The sequence below is a fragment of the Miscanthus floridulus genome, chromosome 3 (assembly GCF_019320115.1).
Source record: "Miscanthus floridulus cultivar M001 chromosome 3, ASM1932011v1, whole genome shotgun sequence".
Taxonomy (NCBI): domain Eukaryota; kingdom Viridiplantae; phylum Streptophyta; class Magnoliopsida; order Poales; family Poaceae; genus Miscanthus; species Miscanthus floridulus.
The window spans coordinates 123,503,838-123,515,454 of NC_089582.1; the positions used below are offsets into that span (position 1 = coordinate 123,503,838).

At 47.2% G+C, this 11,617-nt stretch overlaps 2 protein-coding genes across 2 annotated transcripts; one reads left to right on the forward strand and one right to left on the reverse strand.

The window, feature by feature from the left end:
* The first annotated feature begins 1,039 nt into the window (after positions 1-1,039).
* LOC136546759 (thioredoxin-like protein CDSP32, chloroplastic) lies at positions 1,040-2,424 on the forward strand. Its single transcript, XM_066538731.1, has one exon. It carries the CDS (start codon positions 1,215-1,217, stop codon positions 2,115-2,117), a length of 903 nt encoding a protein of 300 aa, XP_066394828.1. The 5' UTR covers positions 1,040-1,214; the 3' UTR covers positions 2,118-2,424.
* Positions 2,425-3,068: 644 nt separating this feature from the next.
* On the reverse strand, positions 3,069-9,055 carry LOC136546760 (DNA-directed RNA polymerase III subunit rpc8-like). Its single transcript, XM_066538732.1, has 7 exons — positions 8,443-9,055; positions 8,194-8,289; positions 5,884-5,971; positions 5,399-5,462; positions 4,857-4,926; positions 4,659-4,748; positions 3,069-3,503 (listed from the first exon to the last, which is right to left on the reverse strand). Exons 1-7 carry the CDS (start codon positions 8,551-8,553, stop codon positions 3,414-3,416), a joined length of 609 nt encoding a protein of 202 aa, XP_066394829.1. The 5' UTR covers positions 8,554-9,055; the 3' UTR covers positions 3,069-3,413.
* Positions 9,056-11,617: the final 2,562 nt, after the last annotated feature.

Below are 11,617 nucleotides of genomic sequence, written 5' to 3' on the forward strand. Positions count from 1 at the left end.
GCCTGTCATGCTTCTGGAACACCTTGTACTTGTTCATTGCCAAGGACGCCACCCGCGCGTACGGCAGCGCTTCAAACTTGCACGCACACATGTAAACCTCCGAGCTCGAGGGCCTTGCGCAGCGGACCAGCACCTCGCGGCGGAGCCGATCATGGACGCGGTAAGCATAGTGCTTGTCCGAGATGTTGAGGTACTCCTGGTTGGACTCACGTGGGAAAGTAGAAAAACAAATCGTAGTATTTGATTGATGAGGGTATATGTTAGCTTTTAGATGGACTTATTTTCTAGGATTGCCGAAAGTCTCGTCGTGCGCTACCGCTTGAGCCCGGCGGCGCCTGATGATGCCGCCGCTCTCGACTCTTTGGCGGCTGACAACGTCGTGCGCTCCATGACGTCGCTGCCCCCTCGCAGCCGATGCTGTCATCCGCGATGATGACGAGCACGTTCTTGACGCGGCAGCCGAGGGTGGTGATCTCGACCTTGAGCGTGCGGCTGAGGTCTGGCGGAGGTCGGCGCGGTCGTCTCAGCAGATCGACGCGAGCACGACGAGGTGGCCCCCTACCTCCCCATGTCTCCTACCCAGCCCTACACCTGTGCTAGTGCTATCGGATGGAGAGCCAGCAGCTAGCAATGGAGTTCACGCGCACGCGGACAGATGCATGCGTTGCAAGTTGCATTTGTATTTTATTGGATCCCTGTATGTCATGACGACGGCGATCGAGCTAAGGACGAGCGTAGAAGCCTTCCTTGTCGCCCTTGCCCAGGCCGCAGACGAGCCTGAGCGTGGTGTGCGCATCCTAGGACTAGGCGACGTCGAGGAGTGCCACCACGCCTGCTCTTGTGAACTGTCAGCATCACGCTAGCAATGCCATGTACTCGTGGACCGAAGTGACATACTTAGACAACTTTAGAATACTAGAAATGCATTTTGAGAGTTCGTTAACACAAGTGACACTCTATACAAGTTCAAGAACCTACCATGCATTTAACTCAAGATCAAATAATCAGGACCCAGATGGAAAAATCTGGGCAGGAAGAAATAGCAGCCACAAGCAAGTGGCCACCTTTGAGTGGATGTTGGAAGAAATAGCAGCCACAAGCAAGTGGCGGCTACCCGTGTCATCCGATTTCTGGCCCATCCCATCTTCAATTCCTCGCGTCCACCTCCCTTCTCTAGTTCTCTGTTCCTCAGCAGCAAGTTCAGCACACCGGGGATGGCCTACACCGCCACCTTCCCGTCCACCCTCGCCACCAGGTCCGCGGCAACCGCTAGCCTGCGCAGCGCCGTGCCGTCCGGCGCCAAGATCGTCAGGTTCTTGCCCGCCCAGATCAGCCGCACGGGGCGCGCAGCGGTGCTGCCCACGCCGAGGGCGGCGGTCTCGGGCGCCGAGAAGGCGCAGCCGGCGCCGTCGAGCAAGCACGAGCGCGTGGTCAGGGTGCACAGCACCCAGGAGTTCGACGACGCGCTCAAGGCCGCCAAGAACCGCCTGGTGGTGGTGGAGTTCGCGGCGAGCGACAGCGAGAGCAGCAACCAAATCTACCCGACCATGGTGCAGCTCAGCCGCACCTGCGGCGACGTCGACTTCCTGCTCGTCCTGGGCGACGAGTCGGAGGCCACCAAGGAGCTGTTCCGCCGGGAGGGCATCACGCAGGTGCCCCACTTCAACTTCTACAAGGGCTCCGAGAAGGTGCACGAGGAGGAGGCCATCGGCCCCGAGCTGCTCGCCGGCGACGTCCTCTACTACGGCGACAGCCACTCGGCGGTGGTGCAGCTGCACTCGCGGGAGGACGTGGAGGCGCTCATCAACCAACACCGCGGCGACAAGGGCAAGCTCGTCGTGCTGGACGTCGGCCTCAAGCACTGCGGGCCCTGCGTCAAGGTGTACCCCACCGTGCTGAAGCTGTCGCGGTCCATGGTCGACAACACCGTCTTCGCGCGCATGAACGGCGACGAGAACGACAGCTGCATGGAGTTCCTCAGGGACATGAAAATCGTCGAGGTGCCCACTTTCGTCTTCATCAGGGACGGCCAGATCGTTGGCCGCTACGTCGGCTCCGGCAAGGGGGAGCTCATCGGTGAGATCCTCAGATACAACGGCGTCAGGGTCACCTACTGAAGAGTCGGAGCAAGCGCCAAGCAGCAATTCACACACATATGAACTGAGAACAGCATGCAAATTGAAGATACAAAATTTTAAATTAGTGCCTCCCGGTTGAAGATGGCGGTGTCCAAGGACGTCACAGCCGAGGCGTCGTTGTTGAAACTCCCCCAACAGAAACTTGTCCCACGCGTATAGGGTGATCCTTCGTCGTCGGTGCTTAGGTTTCTTTGGTTATTGTCATTGTGTGGTTTTGTGGTGTTCTAGTCTTCTTTATCCATACAATACATGCCCGACAAAGCTCTTGTCGGTAGCTCTTTGAATTTATGTTTCTTTGGTTATTGTCGTTGTGTGGGTTTGTGGTGTCGTAGTCTTCTTTGTCAATACATAGTTTGTTGTGTTTAGTCTTCTTCTTTGTCCATACATGCCTGGCAAAGCTCTTGTCGGTAGCTCTTCATTTTAAAAAAAAATTACTGCAACATCCATCCATGATTCGTCGATCTTTAGACTATTTGTTGTTTACCATTACCATACTTGCCGTTAATCGCTACTATTTTCAATAGTAATAGTACAATTCTAGAGTGCTAGCAGCTGCGACTTTGCAACTTTCATCTTGTGTGTTGATCTATCAGCTTGATTGTCCAACTATCTTGCAAAGTAGCAAATTTACATTCTACTACAGTCGAGAAAAAACTGTATTTTTGTATTTCACATATGGACGATTCTTTCGATGATTGAACTCCAGGAAATGGTATAGCCACAGATTTTGTTTCAACTTTGCCAATTTCCATACCACGAAATACCTACGGTGGAATCCACATCCAACAAAAGAACCGCTCAACAAGAGACCAGGTTCACCAAACATTTGTCAACCCAACTAGGTGGTCTGAAAATATCGCAAACGTGCATTTTTTTCAGCCGCCAAGCTGCAAAAGACAATAAAGTGTAAGTGAGACAACCATGTGACTGGAAAAATATCAACTCCGGCTTGGGGAGTTGCACCGTGTCCACCACTTTTACACTTCACAGGAAAATTATACATCAGATATCGGTTTCACCACTCCAAGATCTTTTACAGCTGGGGAGTAACACCAAGCACTGGTTAGAAGTGAACTTCTATGGTGTCGGCCTGCTGAATGCCCTTACAGGGAGAGATCTCTGTGCTATCAGATTACATAGCTGACAGATATTCAGAAAATTTCAGAGGATTACATAAATACATACATAATTTCTCCTAGGAATCTGACCTACACTACACATGCTACCAGGCTGATTTTGTAAACTACACGAAGTGAGCCCTAGAGCAACACAATGCTATTGCTCTTGCTCTGCCGCCTCCTCCCCCTCCTCTTCATCAGCTGCCCACCAAGCAAGAAGACCAAGGCCATCTCCTTTAATACTTCCCTGCAGAGACATTACCACACTTACTCACCAAAACATGAACTGACAAAATTCAGTATATTAGTATAATATAATCCTCTCAAGAGGTATGCAAAGATGTTATGTTTGACAGAATAAGGGAATCAGAGCATAATACGATCCAGATTATGGGATTCGTCTATTTATGAAGTTTATCAATGCAAGGAATTGTGTGTTCCGCGTTCTAGATTTGACACCACGCATGATGCATGGAATGCATAGCAAATAACATTACTTTTGTGCATAGACTATGCAAGGAATCGTGTATAAAGTGTGCTAGATTTGACACTGCATAATGACATGGCACGGTGGCAGGTTTGACATGGCAATGACAAGTTGCGATGCAGACACAAGTAAAGCAATGTGCACCCAAAAAATACCAGCTAGCTTCACATGACCTCGCAACTTTTGCCTTGCCATCTATCACAAGCTTCACATGACGTCTCCACTTCCCACATGTAAACACAGTCATGCACTGACAACTTGGAATTAACGTTTCTCGTACACTGAACGACACTAGACACGTTAATGGGACTAAGGCCCAATGTCTTCGCTTCAACATAGGTCTATAACATATCAAGCCACCAAATTGGATACCACATCACAACAAAATAACTGGCTCAGCTTATAAGATATAAAATGAATAAATGTCATGTAAGCAAAACAATGGTTTACAATTTGTAGATCCAACACGGAAGTCATTTGCCAAAGCATGATATTAATCAGAAATCACCATACATGAATATAAACAGAGTCAGGCTGCATATGCACAACAATATGCATACAGGGAAGTGCTTACACAAAAAGCATGAAAAGACAACATTCACCATATTAAGAGAATAATTCTCTCGAAAGGCATATGCAAAGAGGTTATCTTTGACAGAATAAGGGAATCAAAGAAGCAAAATCCATATTATGGGATTAGAAATGTTTTTGTGTTATCCAGCTATCCAAGGCCCACATGGGCTTCACTCCGACATTATAAAATATCAACTATCAAGCCACCAAATTGGATGAAACACGTCAGAATAAAATAACTGGCACAGCTTATAAGATACAATAAAAAAACTTATGCAAGTACAACTTGAAGCGATGCTCAAGAATCTACCATACAGAATGAGGATAGATGTAGATGCTTACAACAATCTGCATTGGAGCAAATGGTGGGTCATCCTCCTTTTGGTCAATTGGGATAGGTGGGTATTTTGTGCTAGAAACCAAGAACCTTATCTGTACAATGTTTGGATTGGTCACGAGTTTGGTCGGGGCAGCAACCATAGGAAGTAGTCATTGTTTTGCAATAAACAAAAACTAAACTAAAGCACAAATTTGATGTACCTCGTCATCTAGATCTAGATAAAGCTCATCACCATCTTCAGTCTTCAGCATCCACCTACCATCTGGTCCCCTGGAAATTCCATGAACAGTGAACACAGATGAGAACTAAAGAAAAATACACTGAACTTTATGCAGAAAATACTTTCTTCAGAAACAGAGGAAAAGATCAGTGTTTCATCAATGCAATAAGTTAAACTAAGGTTCTTTTAACTGCATTGAAAGTGCTACCTACATGCTGGAGAGAGCAATCTTTTTCCATAATTTTTTTCCCAAGTCAAATTTCATTTTAGTTTCTCGCAGGCTATGTAATGGTTTTACAGTCCCATAACAATTAGTCTAATGGAGTACACTATACACTGACATGATAACTAACATAATTTAGGTCATACTACAGATGTAAAAGGATGAGTGGTTGAAATGCTACTTCAAGACAAACCAAAACTAAATTGTACAATATAACTCCAGAAGCACATATCAACTTTAAATAATACTAGTGATTTATATACTGCAACAATAAATTAACAAAACAGGTGGTGCACAACCTTACTGTGCCAAACTGCATCAAGTGTCCAGGTATGGAAATGTCACTGAAGAAATCAAGTGAAACTGCAAAAGAACCAGGTCTATTAGCTAAAAGCAATGTAGTTACGACGATATCATACGTATTTGATGTTTCATTTAATTCTCAGAACAGGAATGGAGCATTTAAATTTTGTAGCAACCATTTTAACCAGGTAATGCACCATGCTTGTAAAAATGAAATTAATATTTCCAATAAAACATTTAGTTTGGAAGTGTTAGGCTAATAGGCTTAAAATTTATTCATGCATGGCACAGATTAGACATGAGCAAACCATTTGGACCTTTTGTTTAAAAGTTAGGGCATACAATTTTGAAAGTATGAACAAAATGCAAAGTAAAGTTATTATAGAAAGCTAAAATACAGCACCAGAAAGGACCATGGACAGTTCACATGAGGGCAGGAATCAAGAGGTTTCTACTGAAGCAGTTCTCCAAATGAACTCACCCTGCAACCCCTTATCATCATATCCAATAATCCTCCCAACAAGAACCTCCCCATTAAAAGGCTTGAACATCAGCAAACGAAATGAAACCTATCCAAAACAGGAACAAGGAAATCCTGAGCATATTTTGCAAACTGTAGGAAGCCCCAGAATTGAAATAAATAACTTTGCAGAGATCAGATATATTATAATAATACAAATATACAATACTGGAAGAAAGGGTAACACTGCTATAAAGGTGTGTAATTCTAGTTAGAAAGGGTTCTTCGTGTATCATAACTTTTTTTTTCTACAACGGGAAATCCAAATTTCATTACCATTCAGCAAAGAAATTACAATAACCATGTATCGTAACTTGTTATACCGAAATCAAGTCATTACTAGGTAGCAACACTCCAGATTACAAATTCATGTCAACAAACTAATTAGCATTGTGTTTTTTGACAAATGGAAGAACTGGATCTTAGCATCATAACTAAAAATAATCAATTAGAAAATACAGCCTAGGAACCATCACGATTTTTGAACTAAATTGCTAAGTGCCTCGGTGGCAAGAGACTTTGGCATTTCACCCATCCTCAAAAACTGGTTTCGCACTTTTACCATCCCGCAAAGTGGTTTCGCTCGTTTACCATGATAAAACTGGTGTGACCCGCTGGAATACATTTTGAGTAGTTTTAATTCGTGGAAAAAAAAAAGAAGACACACCCTTCCCCTTCTACCCCTGCGCTGCCGTCGTCGTCCAAGCGGCCCCTCCTGAGGTGGAGTATCCTAGGCGGCTCCTCGCCGTCGGCGGCGCGCAGCTCCACCGCGAACTGCGCCACCAGCACCGTCCCGTTGCCCGTGCCGCTCCGCTCCAGCGCCTCAACGTACTCGGGCCGTGCCGCGCGCGCCGTCCCCACCACCGTCACCGCGGACCCGACCGCCAGCCCGCACGGCAGGAACGCCGCGGTCACCTCGGCGCCGAGCGCGAGCGAGCCGGGGCACTTGGCCGCGCCCTCCTCGTCTTCGCGGGAGGCGATGGAGTCGACGTCGCCGGCGAACGCGGAGGCCTCCTCCCACGCGGCGGCCCTGATCGCCCACGCCTCGGCCGCCACGCGCTCCAGCTCCGTGGAGTTCCCCAGCCAGCCCCACCGCTTCCGCCACTCCCCGACGGCCTCCTGCCGCCGGAGGATCTCGCCGGTGATGCGGCCGTACCCGGACACGCCCCCGCCGCTCGTACCGCCCCTCGCGCGGGCAGGCAGCGGCGTTGTTGGGCGGAGGAGTAGGAGGGGAGCAGAAGAAGTTGGCGGAGGGCGAGGAGGGCACGCCGCTGGGCCACAACCCCTCGGTGGCCATGGAGTGCTTCATCTTCCTCTAGAACTTGAGCTCGGGATCATCCATGTCTTTGTTCCTCTCTCGCTAATCATTGTCTCCTGTTACTTGCTCAGTAACCTGTCGGACATTATCGCGCCATCCATCATCGATGGCGCCACTGGCGGCCGGGTCCGCGGTGACGGTGGTGGGGACGGCGCGCGCGGCGCGGCCCGAGTACGTCGAGGCGCTGGAGCGGAGCGGCGCGGGCAACGGGACGGTGCTGGTGGCGCAGTTCGCGGTGGAGCTGCGCGGCCTGCGCGCTGCCGACGGCGAGGAGACGCCTAGGATACTCCACCTCAGGAGGGGCCGCTTGGACGACGACGGCAGTGCAGGGGTAGAAGGGGAAGGGTGTGTCTTCTTTTTTTTCCACGAATTAAAACTACTCAAAATGTATTCCAACGGGTTACACCAGTTTCATAATGGCAAACGAGCGAAACCACTTTGCGGGATGGTAAAAGTGCGAAACTAGTTTTTGAGGATGGGTGAAATGCCAAAGTCTCCAGTGGCAAGGCCATTGGAAAGAGAAAAATGCTGGGAAAATATGCATATTTTGCCTTTCAAGTGACGGGCAAGTAGCTATCATACTCATACATGAAGAGAAGAAAAAACAACAATAGGATAAATAAAAAAAGCTAATATTTCCACTCTAGCACAGCAACCAAATGCTAAGCGCTACTAGAAACAGTTTTAAGTAATTAGTGAGCACCAATGAGAAGGAAACTGGACAAAAGATAAATATTAACTGAGATTTCACATCTTGCTTGCAATTGATCACAAATTAAAGAGTGTGAAAAAGGCAACATAGCAGCACCCATGTCGCATGATTTGGAAGGTCACGTTTTATGGGAATCACAATACTTCCACAAACTTACCTTCAATAAAACATTTAATGCAAGCATATTACTATACCAAGAATATAATATAACATAATAAGAGATACACAAGGCATGCTTTACTTTATAGGTCGAGCAGCCCTCTCCTGGATGGATGGAACCACCTTCAATGGATCTGATATCATAGACAGACACGCACAGCCCAAGGTTTGCGATTACCTGCATCGTACGCGAAACGCAAACAGATACACACATTTAGGAACCACCAAAATGTTGTGAGCAAATGGGTTTAGTCCGAGTATTGCTGCACTCCGAGCAAAATTTCCAAACAATGCTAATGCCACGGCTAAACGGAACCGACATCCGCGTTACCTTGTCCAAGAAGAGCCTCTCGAGCTCGGTCTTGATGGCGTCGGGGAGGGGGCGGCTCAGCAGGTGCGGCGGCATCGGTAGGTCGTGCTCGATCTGGCTCAGCGCGAACATCCTTCCCGCCTTCCCACCTGCCTAGAACAACAGGCCACCGAGGAGCCTAATCGAGGAGGGAGGCGCCGTGCTTGGATGCGCCGAATTGATTACTGGAGCCTGCAGGCGGCGCCGGTGCGCCCCTGTCCCGTTGGGTATGGCTCCCAGCGAGGACCGACGGGAGCGAACGCAGGGCTGCCTGAGCCTCGGTGAGGAAGCGAGGCGGCGATGATGGGGAGCGAACGCAGAGCTGCCTGCGCCTAGGTGAGGAAGCGAGCCGGCGACGACGGGAAGGAAGCGACGGCGACGGCGAAGGAGGCGCCGCGAGGTATAGGGTTTTTACCTGACCAGCTCGATAGGCTAGAAATGGGCCCTGTACTTGTTCGAGACACCATCCAGGGATCCAGAAGGACGAAATATTTCTGTGTATGGGTGGCCCAATTGGCCCGCGAGCAAATCTGGGTCGAGCCTGGGCTGGCTCTAACCTCGAGCCCAACAACTCATTAAGTAGAGGCATCTTTGTTCTTTTTTTTTCTGCTCAAAATAAATCTTTGTTTTTTTTTGGAGAATCTGTTCTTTTTTTTGGTGGGACTCACCGGCGGCATATTTGGCCACACTAGTCGAACGTTGCACTTGAAAGTCTTGTTTTGACAGGTTCAAGCAAACACAACGTCATGCAAATTCTTACAGCTGCAAAAAGTTCTTGCGCACAGCCAAACGCAAAAATGACATTACTTCGCACATTATAGATTTGCCATGAGAAGGTGCAGATACCCATCGGGGCTGCTGTTCGCTGGGTTGTGCACTAGAGCTGCCCCTTCCTCCCAAAGGAAGCCTTAGAGCTGCTAGCGGAGGCGAGTAAGCATCTGATGTTTATCTATCTTTGTATCGGTCCAATTAAAATAGTCACAAAGCATAGCATAGTTGCAAGGAAAAAGCATATGCAACTACAATATATTGAGAAAAAAGCTTAAGACAACTACAATATTGAGGAAAAGGTGACCTTGAACATTTAATGCAACAACAATGATAGATCTTAGTGAAAGGGTCTGTCGCCCAGTGGTTACAAGAGCCACAGTAGTATCTCAAGTCCTGAGTTCAACTTCTCGTGGGAGCAAATTTTCTAGGATTTTAACGGTGTCGTGCTTTTAGTGGTGGGCGACTTTCTCGCTGAAAGTGGCGCTAATTCTGAGATCTCGTGCTCATTTGGGATTTCCTTGTTCGTTTCTGGATTTCCTTTTCCTTTTCGATATCCTAGCTAGTTATACCTTCGCCGACCAGCTCGTCCTCCTATAAGATGTTTTGGTTTGAGAATCATTGTACGACGAAGGAAGTGGTTGTTAACTTTGGTGGTAGGTACCTAGCCAGATACTATGATATGAACACCGATTGTTAGACGTGATCAAGGATTGTGTTTACGTTGGTTTTTTATGGATACAAGAGGAGCGCGGGGGTAGTTTGGGAAGTAAAAAAAAGTGAGATGAAAGAATTTATTCGCTCTTTAATATTAGGTATAGATATAGATAGATTAGATACTCTTGCTTTTTCTAGATGTATTATTTTTACTATATATCTAGACATGGTGTATATTTAAAAACTATATATCTAGAAAAGACAAAAACTTTTATAATTTGGAACGAATGGTAGGGGAGAAATGGATCAGAGACGTGTTGAACAATTAATGAACCGTCACGACTTATGGGTCGGGACCTGTGCGCCCCTACCCTAGTAAATGGCGGCGCGTCGACCCCAGCCGCCCGCCGTCCCACCACAAGTACAATTCGATTAGAAGACGGTGCGACGAAGGACTAGAAGAGAGGTGCTCAGCGAGTCAAGGTTCTTTCGCCGCTTCTCTTCCACACCTGCCACCTTCTTCGCCGAGGTTCTTCTCTCTCTCCTTGTTTCATCTGATCAATCAGTCGTATAGCTAAACGGATGAAAGGAATAAGGCCTAAAGGGGGAGAAAGGGTGGAGGAAGACCTTTGGCCATCACTCAATTAGCTCTCTCCTTACTCTCTTCTATCTCATGTTGGTGTTTTTGACGCAAGATCTCATGTTGGTGTTGTACACCAATATTAACGAATCTTTTTTTGTGAGAGTGTACAGAGGGACCGAGGGAGGAGCTTCAACCTTTTCTTATCCCAAAGAGGTACAAGGCCATTCAGCGAAGGATCAAATCGAGGTTTATGCACTTTACTTGGCCTCGCTATCATTTTACAGGCTAGCACAAACACAAACACATGCATTTCGCTAGGCATGAATCATGATATACAGGTCCAGAAAAAAAAAGGAATTAGTCCCATTCGGAGGTGGCAATTGCATTCACTCCGGTCTCCATTCGGAGGCGGCAAACGCTGTAGCGAGATAGCTACTTCGGGCTCAACTCCTACTAGCTATACGTCCAGAGAAACCACTTTCCTCGTTTCGCAAAAAAGAAAAAGAAAAAAGTGGATTTGTATTATTAGCTATCTGTTCGGTTGGCTGGTTCGTATCGTTGCTGGTTCGTGAAGAAGTACTACTGGCTGGTTTATGTGAGAGAAAAATATTGTTCCTGCTGAAAATTTACGATCGTTTACGACAAGCCACAGCCAAACGATAAGCCACTCCTAGATAAATCGCTTTCCTCGTTTCGAAAAAAAAGAAAGTGGATTTGTATTATTGCTAATCTTGTCTGACATATGTTATGTACATCGCGCGAACCCCGTGATATTTCCTCGTTCGCTCAGATAGGTCACAGGCTAATTCAGCAAAAATCCATATAATTCCCAAATAATCGTAAGTTGCCTCTGGGTTCGAGTCAACACATCCCTTGGGACCTCTAATGTCCTTCGCTAACACATTTACCAAAACAAACCGATAACAAATCAGCATAAGCCAAATTTCAAAGAAATGAATAGGTTCAATAAATTCTTTTCACATCTCTGAGTATTCTAGTTAGTCGTCCTTTGCCGCCTTATTTCATGAAGAAAAATAGTTTCCAGCTCTTCCAACGTCCTGGGGGCCTCTTTTCTGAGACATCGATCACCTTCGGCTCAGCAAGCCAAGCGAAAAGATAAGTATGGCTGCCAATGCTTTTAAGCTTGGT